Source organism: Schistocerca nitens, chromosome 1, assembly GCF_023898315.1.
Source record: "Schistocerca nitens isolate TAMUIC-IGC-003100 chromosome 1, iqSchNite1.1, whole genome shotgun sequence".
Taxonomy (NCBI): Eukaryota; Metazoa; Arthropoda; class Insecta; order Orthoptera; family Acrididae; genus Schistocerca; species Schistocerca nitens.
In genome coordinates, this window is record NC_064614.1 from 1,151,680,520 (window position 1) to 1,151,706,438 (window position 25,919).

At 41.6% G+C, this 25,919-nt stretch overlaps 1 protein-coding gene across 1 annotated transcript in view; it reads right to left on the reverse strand.

Annotated features, from left to right (window-relative positions):
* The window catches only part of LOC126200001 (homeobox protein six1-like), a gene marked incomplete at its 3' end in the record, with an annotated part of 471,023 nt that extends 447,012 nt beyond the window's left edge, over nt 1-24,011 (reverse strand). Inside the window, exon 1 of the mRNA XM_049936671.1 lies at nt 23,395-24,011. Within this exon, the coding sequence (XP_049792628.1) occupies nt 23,395-23,957 (563 nt within the window). The remainder of the gene's footprint in view (nt 1-23,394) is intronic.
* Between the last annotated feature and the right edge of the window lie 1,908 nt (nt 24,012-25,919).

The window sequence follows — 25,919 nt, forward strand, 5'->3', positions numbered from 1 at the left end:
TGTCTAATTATGTTAATATCTACAGCCTTCCAGTTTTTCCTTCAATTTTGTTTCCTTAGCGATTTTTGCAGTAGATTTTGTTGCCTGTTGTTAGGACCACTTTAACTCCATCCTTCAAGTACTGATTATTTTGCAAGCAAATGTCGCCAGCTTGTATTGGCACTAAAATAGATTTTATGACCAAGAGTCACTCTGATGACTGGAGGAGCCACTGCTCAAATATCGGAGCAAAAGGTGAATCTCGTCCACCAGCATGTGCTTTTACATTTTTATTACACTCGTTATTGTTTACATTAGTTCTTGGCTATTTTCTGTCTGACAACTAATGTAAACTAGTAACACCGCTATTTGTGCAAATGAAAAGTTTTGTTAACAGTGGCTGGTTGCTCTTTTCTTCTTTACAAGAATCATTTTGTATTTTTTTCCCAGACGCGGTCTTAAAAATGTCAGTTTTGGGCAAAGTAGCAGGAAGAAAGTATTTGTTGCAATTGCCATTCATACTGAAACATCAAGTTTTATTTATGATAGTACTAGTGCATAAATGCAGCATTAGGTTCTTGACTAGTAGAACTGTAATAAAGAAAGAACCACTTCTCATACATTTTATATTTTGGAACTCCGTGGGGAAGCACAGCTTGACACAAAGACGATGCGCCATCTGCTAACGCATGCTTGAAACACTTTCGCCTGGATCAAGACTAGGTACACGCAACAGGGTACCGAGAACACAACAGCACTGAAAACGCGTTCTGTTTGAAAAATGGCACTTGGAACGTTTTCAATTTCCACTCCTCAAACATTGTCGTATGGTAACTAAAGTAAACTTCGCAATCCAGGATCGCTAAAAAACATTTTATTGGAAGACCGGTTTCGACACAAACATGCTGTCATCATAGAATCTTATGCTTTTGAATTTTTACAACATTTTATCCATCAGTTATTCAAGTCGCTTGAAGTATCATATGCACTTCCCACTACCGCGAAGATCACTACTCATCGGCATGTCAAATGTAAAAGTATTTTACGTACAAAAACAAGTAACTGTACTGTTTGTACACAATACTTTTACAATTGACATGCCAATGTGTTGCTGGAGGAACATGTGCAGTGGTTCAAATGGCTCTGAGCACTATGGGACTTAACATCTATGGTCATCAGTCCCCTAGAACTTAGAACTACTTAAACCTAACTAACCTAAGGACAGCACACAACACCCAGCCATCACGAGGCAGAGAAAATCCCTGACCCCGCCGGGAATCGAACCCGGGAACCCGGGCGTGGGAAGCGAGAACGCTACCGCACGACCACGAGATGCGGGCCATGTGCAGTGTGAAGTGACTTGTAACACTGATGGATAGTAAGTTGTAAAAATTCGAAAGCGAAAGATCCGATGATGACAGCATAGTTCTGTCGAAACCAGTCATCCAAAAAAATGCCTTTTAAGCGATCTTGGCTTGTGAAGTTTTCTTCAGTCACCATACGTTGCAGATCACCCCACAGACCGACCATATCAGGAATTTATGTAAATATTATCTTAGAGGGAGACCAAGAGATGAATACACTAAACAGATTCAGAAGGATGTAGGTTGCAGCAAGTACTGCGAGATGAAGAAGCTTGCGGAGGATAGAACAGCATGGTGAGCTGCATCAAACCAGTCTCAGGACTGAAGACCACAACAACAATTATCTTAGACGTGAGGGTTCGAAAATATTGGGGTCAAATGAAGAACTGAAGTCGAAACTTTGACTTCTAATTTGTCCGATTATTTCAGCAGAGACTAAGATCCATACACTGACTTAAAACAAAAGTTCCGGAATGACCTATCTTTTGCGAACAACAACTCGGCTCGCTCTGCTCGCCTACGAAATGCACAACGCCGGAGGAAACGGCGCCGTCGTTGGTTCCATGTTCCTCGACTTGAGGAAGGCGTTCGCTATAGTTATTTTATCCGCGTTGGATCTTCTGAACTCCGCTGCCTTTAATGATAGTTGGTGAATGACGCAACCAGCCACAAGTACTTTTTAAATGTTTTTTTTATATTAGTGGCATAAAAGGTATCGGGCTACCAAGCCCATCTTCATACGACAAATATTTTCGTTACGTAGAAGTTTTGATCAACGGCCTGCCTTCTGCTCCGTGCTGCACAAGAATATTCGAGTGTTTTGGGCTACTTTATCAGTCATTTCATAAATAAAAATAGAAAATAGTTATGTTCACTTACATACGTTCGAGTAGATGGGTATCTGTTTTGTTGTGGTCCATGTGGTTTCCTAGCTTGATGTATGTAGTGTTGAATTCAACCGTAACACACATATTGTAAATAAATCACTATAGTGGAATTCAAGAACATATACATCGAGCTAGAAAAGAAAACCACCTGGACCACAACAGAATAGATCACCATTTACTGGAACCTATGTAAGTGAATACAACTATTTTGCATCATATATAAATGCAAGTACTTTAGTGTATTTTTATTAATGAAACAACTGTTATAAGTGGCACTAAATACTCGAATATTCTTGTGCAGTACGGAGCGGACGACGTGGTGTTGATCGAAACATCTGTGTGACGAAAGATATTAGTCATCTGAAGACGGGACGGTAGCAAGAAACCGCTTATGGCACTAAAATAAAACATTTAAAACGTATTTGTGGCTGGTTGCGTCATGCACCAACTATTCTCTATACTTCTGTGGGTTAATGAACGAGCTCACCGACAATCGAACTAGGTTTACTACTGGACTCACGACTTCTTTTCAGACAGAAATACCAGAATGCCATCCTAACGGAAAAAAATCGGTAGATGTCAGGGTAGTTTCAGGAATAGCGCAAAGGTTATAGGGCCGTTACTGTTTACGATACGTGTTAATGGTCTAGTGTATAATGTTGGAGGCCCCTTGAGGCTATTTGCAGGCGATGCTGTGCTTTACAAGAAGGCTTCTACGTCATAGAACTATAGAGAATTGCAGAATATCGACGATTGGCTCCGGAACTGCTAGCTGAACCTTAATATAAATAAATGCACCATGACAGGTGGAGAGATTCGCCGCTGTTCGATTACACCATTGACGATAAATCACTGGAAGTAGGAACTACTGTGTGAGTAACTAGGACTAACCATATGGAGCGATCTATGGTGGAGTGGCCATATAAAGGAAATAGGGATTAATTAGAGGAAACTTAAGGAAAGGTAATTCATACGCAAGAGAAGTGGCTTATTAAGACAATTGTTCTGTTACTTCTTGCGGTTTGCTCAGCAGTCTGGATCCCTTGCCAGGCTGGGTATAAAAAAGAAGAGATAGAAGGAAGGAAGATTAGGGTTTAACGTTCCGTCGAAATAGAGATCATCAGAGACGCAGCACGAGCCCGGAATGTTTCAAACATGCGGAAGGAAATCGGCAGTGCACTTTCAAAGGAAAGATCTTGGCATCTGCCTGGGGAGATTTAGGGAAAATCACCAAAGAGATAGAGAAGAGCCATTTAAGAGCGGCACGTTCCGTCACGGGATCGTTTAGTCGGTGCGACAGCGTTACGAAGGTGCGCTGTAATCACGGGCATTGCGAGGTCCTTGCTGTTGAAATTCCGAGAGCGTACATTCGAAGAAACGTTGGATAACCAATTACCTCTCCCCCCACTCCCCCCCCCCTCAATCTCTCTCCCCCCCCCCCCCTCACATATATATATCGCGAAGTGAACGTGACGAGAAAATCAGAGAAATTTTGAAAATTTATCATGATTTTTCAGTGTTGTACAATTTTGGTTTCTTTCCACATTACTTAAAAGGGTTAAAATGAATAATGTTACCTGACGACTTTTGTTTCTGTTCATTGGTCTTAATTGTCCCAGCTGGTTTGGAGAATTTTAAAGAGTTTAAGTGTGGTAGATGATTTGTACTTTTATTATATTAAGTGTTTCGTGTTATTGGAAGTTATAATAAAGTTTTTCCTTGTGGCAGCGGAGGAAGTTGACTATTAGTTACATGTTTGTTCTGTCACTATTCATGGTTAAACTTACCATGTTGTACGTATCTGTATAATCTTGACATGGTTACTGCTATTTTGGAAAATATTATTTCGTCTGTATGCTACGTATACTCTGGTATGATACGACCCGTATCTTGTTACACAGGGTCCTCTCCGAAGATTAGTCAGGCGTATTTTCTCTAATCTTTGAGCAAGTAAAGCGTCGCTTTGTTTCCAGTTACAAACAACATTATTTTTGAAGCGGAACTTTACGCGTTCATTCGATAGAGCAGTCGCATATCAGGCGAGCGCCATATTTGTTTTACTGATATGTATTAACAGTGAGAGCAAAAGTCGAAGAATAACCAGTATTCCAGCAGCGGCAGCACAGCTCTGGCACGCGCCGACTGCTACCGCCAAGGATGCAGGGCTACTCAATCGCTACTGGACTGCTATCTATTCTTCGTGTTTTACTGTACCTGTTAATACGCATCGATAAAAAGGCCATCGGACTAGAGTAACTTGAAGGTGCTCCATCGAATGGACACGTGAAATTCCGAATTAAAAATAATTTTGTTTGTACGAGGAAACAAACCGACAATTTTTTTGATAATAATCGTCACATAAAAGACGTAACGAGCAGTAATTGTTTGGACTGACTCTCGCTACATTTTCCAAAAAAGAAATAGCAAATATCTGTCGAAACGTCAGAGGAAATGCTCCTGACGAATTTTAGAAGAGCCTCCGTATGCACTCAATACTTTTTTCTAAACGTTTACTGGATAAATCGTGATTTTAACTCTCCATCTCGCAGGACGATTTGAAAATGGGTTGGGCCGGCCGTTGTGGCCGAGCAGTTCTAGGCGCTTCAGTCCGGTCGCAGGTTCGAATCCTGCCTCAGGTATGGATGTGTGTGAGGTCCTTAGGTTAGTTAGGTTTACGTAGTTCTAAGTCTAGGGGACTGATGACCTCAGATGTTAAGTCCCATAGTGCTCGGAACCATTTGAACCGTTTTGAAAATGGGTTCTAGTAACCCAGAATTAGTCATCAACTGAATAAAAAGTGAATCTTGCAATTTTGCCTGTTTCTGTAGCGAACTGTATAACATAAATTACTGCAATTAATCCTTTTGTGTTGGCAGAAGAGCCAACACAGTGTCACTAGTGGAGGCCGAAATGCACGCGTTTTAGCTCACGCAGACTGGCGTAAGGAGGGAAGAACTATACTGACGTGAGGTCTGGAACGTGACAAGGAATGAGAATTCAGAAAGCGGAGGTAATTAGTTTGATACTTAACTTTAATCCATTAATGATGAACGTCGCTCTTGACGGTACATGATTCACAATATTATCTGTTCAGAATACATTCTTGAAGTAATTATAGTAACTGAATATGGCGCCTTGCTAGGTCGTAGCAAATGACGTAGCTGAAGGCTGTCGTCTCTGCTATTGAGAGCGTATGTAGACAGTGAACCATCGCTAGCAAAGTCGGCTGTACAACTGGGGCGAGTGCTAGGGAGTCTCTCTAGACTAGACCTGCCGTGTGGCGGCGCTCGGTCTGCAATCACTGACAGTGGCGACACGCGGATCCGACGTATACTAACGGACCGCTGCCGATTTAAAGGCTACCTACCAAGTGTGGTGTCTGGCGGTGACACCACAAATCCTGCTGCTGGAAATCCAGAGAAATTGAAGCTGATGAGGCGGTTTATCGAAAATCATTCTTCCCACGGGTCATTCGCGATTCCGGAATGGAATGATGAAAGGTGAAAGGGTGGGGGAGAGAGAGAGAGAGAGAGAGAGAGAGAGAGAGAAGATAATTGTGCCGAAAGTACCCTCCACCACACAGCACAAGGTGGCAGGCCGCTCACGGAGTGTAATGTGGATGTGGATATATACTTGTGGCAAAATATTCTTCTACTTTTCTGTACCTCCAATTGGGGTCACGAATCGTCTTTAATGTCATAGTAGTTGTATCAGCCGTTAGAGAATCTGAAGCGTGGTAACCAGATAGGCACGGGACAATAGCCGGAGTGTTCGTATGTCCCCACCCTCCCCCACCATCCTCCCTTCTTAATTTGTTTCGCGTGGGACGTCTCAGAGCTGGACCAGGAGCTACCGTTCCGCCGGCGGTAGTAATCGGTGTGGCGCAGAATAATGGCTAATTAAGAGGCTGCCGTGAGTTGTGGCCGAGCGATTTGCCAGACAAAGCTTGTCGCAACCAGGAGACGCAGGCGTTAGGCGCGCACCGTGAAGTCCGGCAGTAAATCCCCGGCTGTGGCAACCGCTCCACTGCCGGCTAATTACAAGACGCGCCCGGCGGACGGTCACGAAGCCCAAAGCGGCTCGGACTGAGTTCTCTAACAATATTCTGTCTCTAATCTACGATTTCTTACTGTGCGTGTTGTAAGTAGAATTACAGCCATTCTAAGAAATTCAATAAACACAAAAAAATCTCCGTACCTGGTTTTCTATGGCGTTTAGTACGCAGTCGATATGCACTGAGGTAAGAGAAGTCATGGTAGAGCGATATGCACATACATAGATGGCGGTAGTATCGTGTACACAAGGCATAAAACGGCGGAGTTGTCATTTTTACTCCGGCGATTCACATGTAAAGGTATGTGACGCAGGACAGGAGTTAACAGACTCAGAACGCGGAATGGTAGTTGGAGCTAGACGCACAGGACATTCCGTTTCGGATATAGTCAGGGAATTCAATATTCCGAGATACAGTGTCAAGAGTGTGAAGAGAAAAGCAAATTTCAGGTTTCACCACGGACAACGCAGTTGCCGAAGGCCTTCATTTAACGACCGAGAGCAGCGGTGTTTGCGTAGAGTAGTCAGTACTAACAGATAAGAAACACTGCGTGCAATAACCGCAGAAATCAATGTGGGACGTAAGACGAATAAATCCGTTTGAACAATGCGACGAAATGTGGCGTTGATGGACTACGGCGGCGGACGACCGACGAGAGTGTCTTTGCTTACAGCACATCGCCTACAGCGCCTCTCCTTGGCTCGTGACCATATCGGTTGGACCCTAGACGACTGGAAAACCACGGTCTGGTCAGATGAGTTCCGATTTCAGTTGGTAAGAGCTGATGGTAGGGTTCGATTGTAGTGTAGACCTCACGAAGCCTGTGCAAGCTGGCGTTGACTCCATAATGGTGTGGGCTTTGTGTACGTGGAGCGGGCTGGGTCCTCTGCTCAAACTGAAGCTGTCGCTGACTGGTAACGGCTGTGTTCGGCTAATTTGACACAACTTGCAGCCATTCATGGACTTCATGTTCCCAAACAACGATGGAATTTTCGGGGATGACAATGCGCTATGTCACCAGGCCAAAATTGTTCGCGATTGGTTTAAGGAATATTCTGGACAATTCAAGCGAATGATTAGGCCACACACCTTGTCCGACATGAATTCCATGAACACTTGCGGGATATAATTATGAGGTCAGTTCGTCCACAACATTCTGCACGGGCCCTACTTTCACAATTATGGACGGATATAGAGGCAGCATGGCTCAATATTTCTGCAGGAGACTTCTGACGACTTGTTGAGTCCATGCTATGTCCAGTTGCTGCACAACGGCCGGCAAAAATGGGTCCGACACGATGTTAGGAGGTACTCCATGACTTTTGTCACCTCAGTGTATGTAGGAATCTGTTCTTCGTTAAGCCTATGTGACACTGATAATCTGCATTGTCGAAACAAACTGTAGACTCTCGTTTCCAGAATTGAGATGGCTGTGCGGGCACGTACCGACAGCCAATAAATTAAAAGCCAAAGCTGACACACGGAGCCAACACTCACTTCAATTATTTGAAACAGTCGAAACTGAAACCTTCTTGCTATAAATTACAAGCTACTCCTGCCGTTTGACGATGCTGTTGTAATTCTGTCAGAGATGGCAAAGAACTGGAAGAGCAACTGAACGAAACTAGTAGTATTTTGAAAAGAAGTTATAAGATGAACATCAACAAAAGTTAAAACAATGGTAAAGGAATGTAGTCGAATTAAATCATTTGATACTTAGTGAATTAAACTGGGACTTGAGGCACTAAAACTACTAGATGAGGTTTGCTATTTGGACAGCAAAATATCTGAAAACGGTCGAAGTAGACACAATATAAAACGCAGAATGACAATAGCAAGGAAATCCTTTCTGAAAAAGAGAAATCTGTTAACACAGAATATAAATTTAACTGGTTGCAAATTGTTATGCAATTATTTGTGTGCAATAGTTCGCGAGTGACACCTGTGCTATAAATACCCACATAGAGCAGTAGCGTAGAACGAAAAAAGTAGACGAATCGGAAATAATTGCTACAAAGGTTTTATTGATTCACTGGTTTAATTTGTAGCCCGGTATGACTATCCTAGGTTTTATCCGCGCCAAAGTTCCACTTAAGTGATGGGGGTAAAAATGTACCCCCGAAAGGGGTATTTTTGTGGTATTGCGGTTATATCTCGTAAAGGGCTCACAATATCAAAAACGTTGTGACGTAACAAGTTTAGAGCATTAAATCGTGCATTGAATGAGACCAGACGCATATTTCTTGGGCCCCCCTTCCCATACCAGTGCTCATCAAAGTTGGACAAATGTGACTTAATTATGAAAACTTTCGTTTCAGCTTCTGCTTTTTGATAATATCATCTAAACTAATCCATCTATCGATAAAGTTGTCCATACAAAAGTTATAGTGGAATAAATTCAGCGTTCGATGACATCAAAAGTGAATATTTTGGACCACACATTTCCATACAGCTCCGCTTTAAATTTGGAACATTTTTCAGCGTCAGTGAGGACTTTAAAATGCAGTTCTTCAATGTGTTATTCACACTGTATTAAATATAGTGCTATAGCACTCCTTGCCTTAGTCTTGTACTTAGTAAATATAATAAGACAATAAAATTTTAAAATTGTAGAACGTGTAAAACTATTAAATAATTGTTTCATATAGAATATGATGGGATTCATTTAGCTGACATGAAGATGGACGCAGGTTAAGAAACACCTTGAAATCAATAGGTGATGATTATATTTCGCAACAACAAGAACTGTAGTTAAAGATGTGACGATGAAAGGGGAAAAGTAGGCAGGTACAAATCTCACATAAGTCCACGTTTGACTCTCGTTGGGCTACTACTCCTCAAAGTCTGTAATTTCCGATTAGATGTCCGTCGGTCCATCACTCGGCTTCTCAAAGTCTGTAATTTTAGTAGCCCCATATATGCAGTCCAGGTTTCGTCAGCATCTGTTTCGTCAGTTTCATCTGTTTGGATGAAGTTAGTGCAGGAGCTCCCCTTGCAGTTGGCACAAATCAATGAACACTTAATCCCAGTTCTCTGACACCCACAACCACCTGCACACTCCTTATTGCATTTCCGGAAAATTGTGGAGAGAAGAGGCTGTGGAGCCGGTTCTCTTAGAGGTAGGAACGGATCAACAGCAAACTTTGAAACCTGCCATCCTCAGAGGAGCAGATCCATCTGGTGTCCTGAACATATTTGTGCTTGTGAGTAAGTTCTCAAGCAAAGTTAGCGGGGTGCTTCGGATGTTGGTGTTAGCGATGAATTGGGATTACACTAGGGTTTTGGAAAACATGTCGAATCGCAATTTAGATAAAGTAGGCTAGCTTTGGCAATAGCTCCAGCTTCAGTATCATGCTCGAAGAAAGGTTTCATTTCTTGTTGAAGAGTTTTATTTTCAGCCAACAGCTAGGCCACCTTCTTCTTGCCCTGCTCGAGGAGCATTAAGTTACGTCACATCCAACTATGGCGTGGAGAAATGTGAGTGGCTTTCTGATGTTGTCTGACAGTTTGAAGCTGTTAGGACCAAATACTTTTGATGGCGTCGTTCCTTCTCCAGGTTTTGAGAAATATGTGTTTGCTAATGATGTGGATAGGGCACCGGGCATGATGAGAAGGCCGTATCCTCACCAGCTACCGTAACCTTCTCATGCTCCTGTGATACCTCAAGGACCGTGGCAAGAATCAGGTGATCTACGTCTTCATTAGCTTTAATGAGAAGCCTTCACCTTCAAGCCTCTCAATAACCAAGCAAGATGTATTTTATTTCTGTCGTTGGAAAGGAATTGCTCCTGAGTCATTGTCACCTTCGTCAACTCGGTAAAGATGACCTCAGGATAGTGTGTCTTTCGCTTTGGCGGAGGTGCTTATCGTATTTGATGCTCTTGGCGGACAGGTCTTGTGAGTAGCTCTCACTTGTTGCACTTCGGTTGCAGTATCTCTTTAGGTAATTAGCATATTTGATTAGGATTAATTGGAATGTTTCAGCATTGTTCCACACAACCCGGCGGAGAAGAAATGCACCATCGATGACAGAAGCTGCTCCTTCCACGTTTACCTCATCCAGTGGTGCGGACAAGTCATTTATTTTAATATTGTCTTGGGAATCTTCCTTATTCCAGCTGCATAGAGCAGAGAGAGAGGACAGGGTGCCAGCTCACAAAGGAAGTACTTTAACAGCAAAAAATAAAAAAAAGGCCTTCTCTTCCCAACCTACACGATGAATGTCAGTTGATGCAATTTTAAGACGCAATTGTTCGGAAATGCGTGGTCCAAAAAATTCACTTTTGGTCTTCTGGAACGCAAATAGTATTCTTCTATAACTTTTTAAAATCCATACAAATTTGATGAACACTAGCGTCTGGTCTCATTCAATGCAGGATTTATTGTACTACAACTTTTAATAGGACCTTGTTTTCGATACTGTGAGTCCTTTACGAGATATAACCATAAAACCACTGAAAGACCCCTTTTGGGGACGCAAATTTACCTCCCACCACTTAAACACAACTCCGCCGGGGCACGGGGTGTGGAACCTACGATAGTCATACTGGGCCAGAAATGAAGCCATTACAACAATGAAACCTTTTGTAGCAATTATTTTCTACTGGGTTTACATGTGATATGAAAAGAAACAGAAGATTTTGAAATGCGTTGCCACGGAAGAATTCTGAGGTAGGGCGGATAGCAAATGAAGAGAAACGGAGAAAAACAAATTTATGCTCTTAGACTACACTGTAAATACGTAATGAGGAAGGCCGCTGCTACATAGCCGAAACAGTAGACTTTTAATATTCCAGCATTGTAAGTAATTTATAACATGAAGCTGCAGCACACGCTGAAGAATTGTAACAATATTGACACAGGCTGCCGAAAGTCTCTCCCTCTCTCTCTCTCTCTCTCTCTCTAACTGACAAACTCGGCATTGCTCGGGTATTCGGTTTGTCAATATTCTATTACGAATATACCTGCAGTAGATTCGGTGTGAGATGGTCCCAGACAGTTTGTGTATACTGATGCAGCTGCCACGCATTTTTACAAACGTCTCTATAGCAACGCCTTTTCATGATTCTATAGACGGCTATTGTTTTCGCCTACAGCCGTGTGCGCTTAGCAGTTGAATGCGTTCAAAAGTGCTGCCAGATGTCAGGGATTTCCTTAACTTGACACGACTGTTTGAGTGTCTTAGTTAGCGGTGAAGAATAAATGTATTAGAATTTCATGTATGATGCGGCAATTTTTCACGCATCCCAGTATTTATGTGACGTCAGATCTCTTGAACTACCTATCTCACAATGATATATTTATGTAGGTGCATTCAGCGGCATATGTGGCCACTGTCTGAGAAATATGTTGCGTATAGTGTTAGTAACAAAGAAGTGTTAAATTTAAACGTCATGTTTGATGCGGCAGTTTTCCACGCATCTCAGTGTTTATGACGTCATATTCCCTGAACTATGAGTGGTACCAAGTTATAATTTTGTGTGTGCATTTACCGGCATATGCGGATAGTGTCTGGGAAATTCATTGTGAATAGAGTTAGTAGGACACAAGTAATAAATTTAAACGTGATGCATAATGCGTCAGTTTTTCACGTAGCTCATTGTTTATGACGTGATATCTCCAGAACTATGATAGGTAGAGGTTTTTTACACCGACAGTGACTGTTGCCTGATAATAAGGAATATGTGTACCAAGTTTAGTTTAAATAGGTCCATTTTTTTGGAAGAGATATGGAACATACATACATTTTTATGATGTGTATGGATGTTTGTCATACTGTAACATTAATAATTTTATGCAGCCTAAATTTTAATCTAACAAAATCCCGACAACACATGAAGTATGAAGTGAGAAATAAATTTTAATGATTTTAGTCACATTAAACATAGCGCCTAATAACGTTTACTCCAATCTCTCCAAAGCCTACGGCTTATAGAAAACGCCCAATGACAAATAAGAGGGTATCACTTAATCAGCGCCTGAACTGGCTAATTGTAATGGGTGTTACGAGTCAACACTTTTTTGGCTTTCTTGGTACGTAGCCACGTGCCTATCATTACTACCTGGTGGACATGGTGCAAATCGTATATGAAAATTCCCCAAACTATTACGCTCCCACATATGGGCGGCTAGATATCAAATATAATTTATTGTGTATCGTAGGTCTCTTTTGTAGTGTAAGATATTGAATCTATACAGATCATTCATTCTACGGTTCCCTCACAGTCAAGTTTTGACTAAGATACAATGCCGAACTTCCAGTTTATTCTCGCCAGCTTCCTGGAAATTCATCTTCAGTAATTAAAACATGAGCTGCGAATGTTCATTAGTATACTGAACAACAGCCACATTTTAAGATATACACTTTCAGAAAACTATTTATTAATTGGTTTTCCACCCTTTTGAACAAGAATATCAGTGATAAAAAATAAGAATGTCATTTCAGTAACCTAAAATCGTTGCTTTCCAACTTGATTGATCTTTTGGACAGTGAACCGAAAATCTGAATTATAATTTTGGATATCTTCGCAGCAGTAAGGTCAGCGTCATTGGGCATCTTGAAGAGTAATGAAAATTTTAGGTGTGGGCACAGAGTGACATGCACAAATCGTTAAATTAATCGCAAGATTTCCATTATTACCTACACTGTTTTCGTGTACAGTTGAAATAGTACTGTCAGATTTCTACTGTTCCACTTATTTTACGGCCAAATAAATAGATTAATATTCATCCTTCCAAACCAAACGAAAGATAATTTTCAAGTAAAGTGTAATTTATCAACAGCATTCGAAGATAGCCATTGATAGAAAATAGCAATTCTTGCATCCGAGACTTTAGTTATCGAAGGATGACAACGTAACACGGCACAAGTTAGAGATGTGAAGATCACGCTATGGGTCTGCGAGCGTCCAGATCTTCAGCAGAGACTTGTAAACATGTCTGTGACTTCAGAAAGGCATTGTTCCTCATATCATTTCTCAATGACTGGTGAGCGGTGAGCATTCCACGTCTGAAAAAGCCCCTTGCGGATGTGGAAATAATCATCATTCTCGTCTTGATAGACAGGATTTTCGGACGGCGACAAATTCGCAATCATCTTCATATAGTTGATAGATATTTTTTATTAATTTTATTGTACTATATCAATAATGTAGCTAGTGCACCTCGACTCTTACACATACGGAAATGTGACTCAGTCGAATGATTCTAGTATTTCCTCGTATCACGAGAGATAATGCGCAATCCGTCCCCCACCCAACGAACATAACGCTCTCGAAGAACAAAGCGTCCTCACTGAAGTGTGGTGGTGTAAAACATGACGAACTGCTAATGATGAATCACCAGTACTTCTTTATCTCGTGGAAGTAAATCTAACGGTCTTCTACAGTAATTCCCACACTGCACAAACGTCCTCTTCAGCGATCAGTGAATAGAAGAGCATCGTTTGATGCTTCCTCTTTTAATCTTTAAATAATTGAAAAGAAAATGGAACGACGTTTGCAGTCATCTGTAATCACATACGACATTTATTCAAAGTTTTATTCACTCTTAAGCGCCCAGAAATAAATAATTTCATTTCTTTTCGTGATCCGTGTATCTTGAGGCTACCTGATTAGTAGTTTTGGAGAAAGATAGGACAGTGTTCCAATCTTCGTTAAAGCTCGTTTAAAGACAAATATAAAAGTTTACGGGTGCAATTCGTATACACAATGAAGGATACCATTGCAAAATATTCCTATACTTGTACAATGCATCAGATAGTTGTGAGAAAAGAAATATTTACACGAGGCTGCTATCGGTATCAATTGATGGCCGATCGTTTTCGAAAGCTCCAGTCTGTTGTGTTCTTTAGTTAAATAATACTTTTTTAAAAATTTTAGTTCTCACACATGCGCTTCTAGAAACGCATTTCATCATCACAAATTCGAATCCTAATGAATAAGACCAAATTCTGCAGGTACCTCTTCTGCTTTAAAATTAGTAACGAATGCGTCTTAATATGTTACCACAAATATATTTCGCAGATACATACATCCATCCAAGTAATTGTTCACACGTTACAAACGTATTTGTGACGAAACGTGTTCATCAAAATTAGACGAAGCGGATAATTTTTTTAAAGCGAAACACACCCTATTATCATTTATCACAGTCACTGTACTAGTTTATATGAAATAAAGCAGCACGCAAAGAGACACTCTGACTGTATGTAATCGATAACGACAAAATAGCGAATTCGATACTTCGAATTACGCGTGGATAATAGTTGACGTCTAAATAACGCCGTCAGTTTTTCTTGCATCTGCTGCTGCACGTGAGGAATACTAGAGTTTCCGTGAGACATTAAATACGTAAGCTTACTCTTAACGTATGTCAGCATTTTTCAGTGTTTCACTTTCTTGTACTCTTTCTTCTGTTGCAGTTATTTTTTTTAATTACTTGACCATTGATCAAACACAGTCTTTTCCTTTTAATCCTGGTAAATCACATATCAGTGTTGTTTGAAGAGTTTCTGAGCCACCAGGCGGTTTCTATACATTATTATCATGATTATTATTAAACTCATAAATTGTATTGGTAAAACAATGAAAATGGAAGAGTTTTCTGCAAGCTATAAATTTCGGTGGAATGTGAGAGGTCCCTTATTTTATGATGGAACTTGAGGTCTTAGTTTTTATGTCGTGTACACTGGCAGAAAGTATACAGATATTTTTATGTATTACCACGCCTTTTGCCCGGAATAAGTGGGGCGAGATCGAAAATTTTAATGTCTTACCAGGCAGTGTATTTATCGTCAGTATTTTGTATTTAATGACAACTGTTAAATGATTCTGCAACTATAGCGCCACCGCTTCCGGCGCTGCTGAAAGAATGTTACAAACACGATTTTTTTCCAGCGTCACTTGTCAGATTAATTCGCTTCGGTGACCTGCCCTTTGTTCACCGCACGTGCACAAAACGACTCAGTTTCCTTCCGGGTTATGATGTGAGCTGTGTTATTACGGCAGCGATGAACTGATTTACTCATTCTGATAATTTTTTGTTCATGGATGCACAGACGTACACGCAAAGAAAGACTAGGAAAATTACACAGTACTAATGATTTATTATTTATTTGGCGAGACAATTCTACTTGGATACAAAGAACATGATAACATGTTCACAACAAACTGTGAATCTCATCAGGTACGCCGGCCGCGGTGGTCTCGCGGTTCTAGGCGCGCAGTCCGGAACCGTGGGACTGCTACGGTCGCAGGTTCGAATCCTGCCTCGGGCATGGATGTGTGTGATGTCCTTAGGTTAGTTAGGTTTAAGTAGTTCTAAGTTCTAGGGGACTGATAACCACAGCAGTTGAGTCCCATAGTGCTCAGAGCCATTTTTCTCATCAGGTACTCGGAAATGAGTGATACGTTATGTACTGAGTTCACAAAGAGAATTAATGTCAGAGTTACACACTATTACCTATAATTATGTTTCCACACGCGGAAACGTTCATTTGTTACTTTTCTTGTGTATTAAAGAAGATAGCCACATGATATATTGTTAGGGGGTATTATATAAAGTTTTAAATTAAAAACAGTGCACAACAATTGCTGAATAACAACGAATCTGACTTAAACAAGAAATTATTTGGACAAAAATATTTGTACCTCAGGTCCACACAAATAAGAGGAACGCAAACACTATAGGAAATAATGGACTGTTTATAATCCATATACATATAATGAGAATCGAGTGTACCCTCAAACTGAAGAGTGGTAGTAATACATACCAAACTAAATTTACCCAGGAATATAAAAATAAAAATAAGGAATAACATAATAGCGTACGGTTTTGATCCCTAAATGAAGCAGGAAGTTATACCTAAAATCATGCAGCAATGTATGAGAAAGCTCATCTGCAAGAGGGAAAAGTAATGCATAGTTTGAAAATCAATTTTTGAAATAATGGTCTTGCAGTCTTATTTTTATTTACGGTACAATGGGAGGAGTAGTCATAAAAATGAAACGTTTCTAAGCAGAATCTTATTGTACACAATGAATATGTATCAAAAAGGTATCGATGTAACTTATTGTAAGCAAAAATTTGGTTGCTCAATCCTGGAGCTATCGATCATGCGTAAAAGTACGTAAATGTTTTCTTAGAACATATTAAAATTTTTAATAATCTACTATTTTGTTTATGGCGCTTGGAACTCCAACAGGAATATTAAGTAACCGACTGTAACGTAATACCTGTCCTAAATAACAGTGAATATACTGGGATATATTCCTAGACTTTTTTCATCATATTTTACAAGTGGAGAAAAGATATGCATTCCATAGTGACTACACAGCTTGCTACATATCTGTAACTCGTCTTAACTATGTTAACCATGCACAGTATGAATGCCTTTAGCGTTGTCTTGTTGGCAAAACTGTATCGTCAGAAAAACTCGAAGTAAAATTGTTGAAAAATCCTGTTGAGAATCACACACGGCGTGCTATCGTGTGAACGAAATACGAAACCATAGGATCCTATATCATGAAGAACTATAGTATGGTACTTTTATTCGCTTACAGACCAATTTTACAAAGATATGGAGCTCTCGTGGTAGTGAAATTTAACGACAACAAAAATTCATGTATGCAGGCATTTACAAATTTATAGGTCTACTTTGATTAGATGGAACAGGTAGTCGGTCGTGGCCTTAAAGTAGGAACTATTTCGGCACATATCTGAAATAATTAAGGAAAATCTCGGAAAACTTAAATCAAGATGGCCTGATGAAGACTGGAGTTTGCACCGTCCTGAATACAAAGGCAGTCCGTTTAAAATGGTGCTACCTCATATGGTTTATCGCTAGTGTACACTAACGTTACGCAAAAAAATGATTTATTAATGTAAGAGATTAGTGCTACTCTGCTGATTCATTTTTCACTCCCAGTCACTGCACGCATTGCCACACACTACACACACATTGTTTCATACTGTAGCACTACACACACTATCAGTTGATGTCAAGAGCATAACGACGATCTTTGGTTTCTATTTTCAGCTTCCCATTTGCCACCCTCAAAAAACTGTCATCATCCGTATATAATGAGTGAGATGGTGAAATCAGAAAGAGGATAAGATGTAAGTATTATCCACTGCAGAGGGGACTAAGGTTTTGAAGAAAGAAAACAAAGTTACCTAGTGTGAAAGTGTAATGTCAAATGACAGATGTTTTATTATTATTATAGTCATTGTTATTTACCTATGCTATTTTGTACCGAACCCCTACTCCGCCTTACCTAAGCAATACTTCTTAATATAGAATGTACTGCTTTAACAAGTACTGCCTTCTTAAATAAGTTCGTTTTGGAAATCTCTTCGTTCTGCTTTAGCAATTTATTATTCAATTTTATTCCTTTGTAGAAAATACTGTCTAGTTTTTTTGTTATTCCTTGCTGGTAAACGTCTGTGCAGTCTATATATTGTTCCATGGACATGGAGAGAGCTGTTTGTGCAGTAACTGTCAATGTTATTTTCGATACGCACAACTGGTAATGTAGTTAATATCCCCAGTGTTTTGAACAGACGTTTAGAATGAGATCAAATAAAAATTATGTTTACTATTCTTATGGCTCTTACCTGTAGTTTGAAAACTGTGTTCATATTTTGTGCGTTTGTTCCCCAGAGAAGAATTCCGCACGTATAGACAGCGCGTAGTTAAAAGATACTGGGTGCTAAACGCTGACTGCAAGTCTAAGGGCCTAACATTCTGATGACACTCTGTTTACTCCACTTCAACTGAGAATCAACACTCATTCCCATAATTTTGCGTTTGTTATATAATCAATAGATGTGTCGTCTAGCTTTAATTTAACAGCATCATTTTTCCTCTTTAAAATCGCATAAGTCTTCTTTATGTTCAATATCACTTTATTGCATATTGGCCAATTGTAAACATCCTTGAGGTTTTCATTTGCTATCTCTGAAAGAAGTTGCCTTTTTTTTCTGAGTCATTGTAATATTGTTGTCATCAGCAAAGAGAATTTCTTCCCCAAGAGTAACACCACGGGGAAAGTAATTCATACATATCCGGAACAGTACTGGTCCTAACATGCAAATGAAGATTTTAAAAAAATGATGTTCATTATGTCAAACTGTTCGTTTTGCCTATGGAATTAACATAAATGTAGTGAAGTTTTCATTAACTTAAGCTGCACTGTGTCAGTTGATGGAAGCTAATTAGGGTGCTGATAACCCTGTAGTCGTGCGCCTATAACCCCCCCCCACACACACACACACACACAAGCGCGCGTGAATAGGAAATCTGAAGTGTTCCGAACGCATTGACAGTAGACTTGCAAGGGCCAGCGAACAGCTGACCACCCGAGACCGTCCCTGTCCCAGAGAGTGACGCAGCGCGGCTTCCTGGAAGACGGCGTGTTGACCCTCCCTCCAGCATTAGGGAACCCCAGCCTGTGACAACAAGGCCCTGTACCTTGTCCACCGTCCACCCACGCAACTACTGGTTCTGTACGTCAATACCGGCTACCACTTAAACTCCGACAAATGTCATTTACGCAGAGCCTTAGAAATCATGATGATCTAGCAAGAACCCGAGTGACACGCGTTAATCTTTATGATTAAGTTGTAATTCATTGTCGCGGTGTGTTTGACAGCTAGAAATTGGCGTCGACACTGACGAATCGTTCTGTTAAGTAGTTGTATTTATTTGTTGACACGGGAAATAAAAAGAAGAGACTGCTTGCTATTCGCGATATAATAGATTACAGATCATATATTGGAGCTAATAAAGAATTGCCAAGAGATGGAGAACGGGAAATGCACGGAAAGAAAAAGAAGGAACTGTTTTGATAACTAAAGAAAATGTGAACAGGGTACCAAACAAAGTCCAAGGGTCTAAAGATGGTCATTTTGCTAACACCACCGAAACTATACGGCGTTAAACACTATAGTAAATAGATTATTATTTATTAATAATATTACTTCCAATAACTATTGTTCTATAGACGAGAAGAAATAAAATTCAGATATTGTTGTGGCCGAAGGAGCGATCTGTTTTATTTGCTAAAACGGTTCAACAGCCAAGATCGTATAAATATTTGTTTACTTAAAACAACCGGTTTCCACATACTTTGCTGTCATCTTCACATCTTAAGTTGTCATGTGGATAAAAATAAGTACATTATAGAAAGTCCGTCATAATTAAAATATTTAAAACCATAGAGCACCTCGCGCAAATGGCCGTGTCATATATAAACACAGTACAGAGTAATACATCTGTTTGCATAAGCTGGACATATCCTAAATATTTAAAATCCACCTTAAACGGCGTGTGAGGTACAACTCAAGCAATCTGAAAATGGTGACTACAACAAAATTCAGCTGATAAGATGAAGTATCAAATATCTTTCTCTGGATTATTAGCGGTTTTATCCATTAAACGTTAAATCCTGTAATGTTTACTAAATGATTTGAGATGTCAAATTTAGGTTCTCGACAAGTGAAATAAGAAGGTAGAGGAAATGTTTTTTGTGAGCTTAACACTCATAATATTTTTATTACAGGAACTACAGTAGCAATAGATTAAGAGAACTCTTGGAAATAAGGGTAGGACAATATGACGAATCCTGTAATTTGCACGAAACTTTTCGCATATTAATTGTTGTATGTGGGAGCGAAGATTGCCGAAATTCACATTACCGAACAGGGTGAATTTTGATTGGAAAGTGCTGATAGTATGGACGACCGCGAATAAAAACATCGTATAAACTCTTGGTCTTTACTCACATGTTTCTCAAGTACAACTACTTGGAAGTGTCAGCACTGTAACTGGCAGCAGATTCACAAATTATTAATTGTGTCTGTATCACCACTAACTTCAATGTCTCTGCAAATCGTAAAGACATTAGCCGTTTTTCTAAACACGGCAGTTCTCTATAGCCCTATTCTAGTTTAACGTTCCCACCAACAGCTGAAACGGAGGAACATTACATCTGTCTTGTTTAGGCTTTTTACATTTGCGAATATTAACTGGGAAGGAAAATTTGCCCACAGCCTTTGTAGGGAGTGGACAATACTTTTGTAAGAGAAAGGCAAAATAAGAACTTAGGACGTGGAAACTAGATTTACATGGGTACCTCTAGACGTTGCAAGAAGATATAGAGAGAAATTAATGAATATCTGGAATTTAGAAAAAAATATGATATACTACAGAAATATGTGAAGCACTCGTATAAATGAAAGTATAACTAAATACAGAAGAAAGTTTCAGCATCGCCCATGAGAAAGAAGATGTACAGATACAGAATCGAGGCCAAGAATACCGATCGTGCTACACTATCAAAGATCTTGACACATCTTAATAACAGCTTGCCCCACCCCTAAATTAATATTAAATATCTGATAAAAGGACCCCAGCACACAATAAAGTATTTTATAAAAAGCCTTTTATAAAAGATCTTTGACTAAGTTGCTAAAGTGCAATTTGGGCTCAAGAAGAAGTTGAAGTGACGACGAATCACTTCGCAAAACAGTCTGTTAATTTTACTACCCTGCTAATTTACTACCTTACTAATTGCAAGTAGTTATGTCTTCGAAACTGCAGAGAACAGAGAATATGCTTTTAAGCATTCTTCCATGTATTAATGTCCGTCCAATTTTAAATTCCTTTAAATTATTTATTTTTTAGAAACGTCTTAGTGCCTTTAATATATTAACACTTAAGCATGTGATGGAACGTATGGATCTCCTCGCCCACTTGCACATGACCACTCTTGGGAAACCGCACAGAGCGTCTTAGAGAGCTGAAAATGTTGGCAATGTCTTCGAATGTTGAGCATCTTCGTCTGTGAGAAATTATGCCGCCAACGGATGTAGCGGTAAATGTCGCTTGATGTTATTGAGATATTTTCGAAGAATTTTGGTATAAGGACCAGTGGTCCCTGGTGGCCCATTATACAGTAATTGTACTTCGTTAGATTCCATACTCAATATTAATGTTTTCATCTGTATTGCACTGAAAATGCCTGCACACGGTATATACCGTGCGCCTTGTCTGAAAACAAACCTGTTCTACCCGCTCACGGTAGTTTCTGTTGACAACAGCGATGCCCGTTTTGCTTTTCGTTCTCAGCTTGGATCCAGTACTGCGCTGCTCTGCCTCGGGTTTTATTTTTCTGGCAGTGTTACTTGTACGTTAAAGGTGAAATGCAGCAGTAAGGATAGGTTCACTGATGAAGAGTTGGGCGATGCCCATCTCATGTATGGGTTCACTGAATGCAGTGGATGACCGACCCAGCGACTGCATGATGATCTGTTCTCGAAGCGACAGTAACCACGCCACACTACTATTGTACCTGTACGCAGGAGAAAGCGATTCATTCCTAGCGAGAATGGTTAAATATCACAGGGTTTCTTCACTGCTGTCAACGTATTGTCACAGGAAAGTTAAATGTGGAAATAAAGCGAATAAATACTAATTACGTAATTACTCCGTAACGAGCCATCGGGAACCACACGTCTATTATACGAAAATACTCTGAAAACAACCTTGATCAACCTCCGAAATTTTGTCGGAAAGTTCGGGCTGACCCTGTGTAGACTACTGACGAGAGGATTCTCTCCTGTGACAATTTCTATTATTTGTAAGGTTAGACGTGTACCATTAACCCAAAGAGCATGGATGGCTTCTACATCCACATACATTTGCAATACCTGACGTCGTCAGATGAAGTAGACACAGCGATCTGTATTACCTATTTCTAATTCTGATTCTACGTGGTGATATATATATGTCCAGGCCAGACTTTCGATATTTACATGTTACTAATAGTGACGGTACTACGGTAGATGATATATCTTACCAGTACTATCGAAATTATTTCCTAATCCACTCCCGTAGTGAACAGATGTGTGTTGTTCTATGACGCAGCATGTAAATTTGCGTATAACAATGTGAAACTAAGACTACGACTGATGCACTAGATTTCTTTTAACGAGGAATACACTCTTTGCCTGTACTAGTGTGCGTCTTATATCCTCTTTGTTTGCTCTTTTTTGCTTCCATCGTAGCAGAATTTCTTCACTTCTTCCACTAAGTGGTCTCCACTTTCAAAATTTTGGCGAATCTCATTTATGTTACTTCTCATTACTTTCGTCTTTGTTTAGTTTATTCTCTATAGTCTTATTCTTGCATACATCCCTTCCACCCTTAGTGGAGCAGACGGGTCACTCCTGTAGCATACTGATCACTGGACGTCCAAAACAAGACAAGGTTATTGCTTGGGATTTATTGCACCACCTGAGATCGTCCTACGTCGTAAAATAGCTACAGACACTGAAAGCAAAAATGCTGAACTAAATCATTTACATCCATCTACTGCCGTCAGCCACCAAGATCTAGGTTGAAACCCAGAAGAAGTTTCCTCCGTTCCGCGTCAGCACTATCTATGTCTCCATGCGTTGCCAGAAAACAATTGTGTAGAGCTAGTATCTGGATTTGACCAACTTCAAATGTGGCGATAACGCACTGAGTGTCTAACATCGGGAGGTACTCTAGATTATTCCACCTGGAGATGCTTGAACAGGCTAAGAGCAAGAACAACGTTGTTAAATGAAGGCATTCCAAAGGACCGATGAAAGGTGAAAGCGGAGAAGAAGACATAGTGGATGGCCTGTGCCAGTGTCCATGCTGCATGAGTCATGCAGGAGAAAAGCCGTTGAGGGGTGAGGGTGGTGCAGTTGCTGTTGCCCTAATTCTGGTAGGAAATCACTTACTTTCACCTCTTTCGTTTAGTTACGTAAAATATGTAAATGGTCGGTATCTAAATTGTTGTTCAAGCAGTATCACAAAACATTGCACAGTTATGTAGTGTACAGTTTTGTACGACTTATGAAATCACGAACGATAAAAGTACTCAGTTTTGCTGGAACCGAAACCAGACACACTTTCACAAATATCTGTAAATGCATTCTAGATGGATAAAAAATTTGTTACACAGCCAGTGAGTGACGATTTTGTCCAAAGAAGGTGATGCGTCATTTTTTAAAAAAATAATCACTGTTTATGGTGAAAGGGGCAGCTAGCGAGGCGAGCAAAGCGGCGCGTACTGACCCGTCCTTCTGCTCGGCGGCACGGTCGCGCTGCCGGCGGTTCTTGAACCAGTTGGAGACCTGCGTGGTGGTGAGCCCCGTGGCCTCGGCGAGCTCGCGCTTCTCGCGCGGGCTGGGGTACGGGTTGTGCGTGTACCACTCGCGCAGCACGGAGCGGGACTTCTCCTTGAAGCAGTAGCTCGTCTCCTCGCCGTCCCAGATGGTGCGCGGCAGCGGGAACTTGCGGCGCACGCGGTACTTGCCGACGGCCCCCAGGGGCCGGCCGCGCAGCTTCTCCGCCTCGACGTAGTGCGCCTTCAGCCAGAGCGCCTGCAGCTTGGGGTGGTTGTGCGGCGAGAACTGGTGCGACTCGAGAATGCGGTACAGCTCCTTGAAGTTGCCGCGGTGGAAGGCGACGATGGCCTTGGCCTTGAGCACGCTCTCGTGCTTGTGCAGCTTGTCGCAGGCTGGCAGCGACCAGAGGAAGCGGCCGAGGCGCTCGATGTTGCCCGACTGCTGCAGCACCTCGCACACGCACGCCACCTGCTCCTGCGTGAAGCCGAAACTGGGCAGCAGCGGACTCATACTGGGCGCCGCCGTCACGCCGACGCCGACGCCGCCCCCGGGGGCGGCCGACGCCACCGTCGTCGCCGACGCCCCGACGCTGACGGCCGGCGGCGGGGGCGCCGGCGGCGGCGAGTGCTGCTGCTGCTGCTGCGCCTGGAAGTGGTGCATCGGCGTCTGCAGGCCTCCGCCAGCGGAGGGGGGCCCTGCCAGCATCGCAGCCGGCGCGCTAGCCGGCCATGCGCCGCCGCTCTCTCCCAGCTGGCTGCTCGCGTGGCGACGTGCACGGATCGAGCGCGCGCCCACGCAGCGTCGACGCACTCGGCTCGAGGTCTCGAGACGTACTGCCGGCCGCGGCCGCCCGCCGCCACCGCCCCGACCAGCTCGCCGGCGACCCGCCCCCCTCGCCGCGCCCAATCACCCTCCTCGCTGCCGCCGGCTCGCTCACCATTGGTCCCGCCCAGCCGGGGGGGCCGGGCTAGAGCGTCCTGTGGGAGGCGCCGCGCTGGCCACGTGTGCCATCAGTCAGACGCGAGACGGCGGCGCGACCATTGTCCGCCTCTGGAACGTCGTCGTTAATAAAAACACTATCTTTACGGCCACGCCGCTCGCGCCCGTAATTAATTATACGACGTGTTATTATTCCGGGAGTGAAAATCTGTTCCCGACCGAGCACCTACAAATAACAGTCCTTTCTCTCCCCCGTGGGTTCCGCCCTGCAGACTGGCGACCAATCCTGTAATTCCCGGTAAGCGTGTGCCACTCGCGGACAATTAACGCTCTGGGAGGGAAAATAAGACAGGAACTCCGGGAAATTCCACTTAAATTTGTTACGATTCGCACGAAGTAAGCGGCGTTCACCAGCAAGACCTTATTGTTATTTCGATGAGCCATAATGAAGATACTTGACATAACTGACACGAAAAATTTTGCAACGAATTGCAATTACTCCGCAACATACCAATGTGTTTCAGTTTTTGTCGCAAATTTTTATTTAGGCTCCTCTCGTTTTGTTAAGAACGCGTCTTTGGCAATTCGCTAGTCACCACCAACTAAATGTTAGATTTCTTTCACTCGACGCACATTGAAACGAATGTACATGTTGTGGGCGAATTCAGAATAAAATTTTGCAGTAACAACACAACAGTTTTATGAATTAGGATCTTCTTTCTTTAATATCTAAAAGATGACTCATAGCAACAACTAAAACTTCCTAGAGTAAATGCATGGAAAATAAAAGAAACTCTTATTAGCAAAGAAATTCACACAAGACAAAAACAAGCACCACCTTTGGAGAGGAGAGGAAACACACAGTTCTGATTTATTTACTTTAACACTTCCCCCCACATCAAACAGTGGTGCACTGAACAAGTTTTAAATATAAAATAAGAAGGCGAAACACATTAGTTACGAAGTCCTATCGTGGTACACATTACTTTAAATTTGTTTGATTTTAAAGGACTCGTAAACATGTCACCAAGTTGATTTTCAGAACATACATATTCCACTTTGATATCTCCGCTTTGATAGAGTTCCCGCACAAAATAATACCATACTTCGATGTGCTTAGAACGTTTGTGGAACTCTGCGTTTCTCGTTAGTTCACTGTCACTTGCATTGTCAATGATCTCCAACAGCAGTCTGTTGAGCCATACAAATTTCTTGGCACCTTCACTTGCAGCAACGAACTCTGCTTCAGTGGTGGACAGTGCAACTGATTTCTGCAGTCGAGATGTCCACGATACAGCCGTTTCGCCAGTCATTGAAACAAAACCACTTGTTGATCGTCTCGTTTTAGTGTTGCCATCAAAATCAGCACCAGCATGGGCACAACGTTTATCGCCAGATGAAGGACAGAAGAGACCTAAGTCTGCAGTACCACGAAGATACCTGAAAGAGCGTTTTACAGCGTTCCTATCAGAAGAACTGGGTTTACCCATAGATCGATTAACATTTGGAACAGTATAAGTGAGATCTTGACGA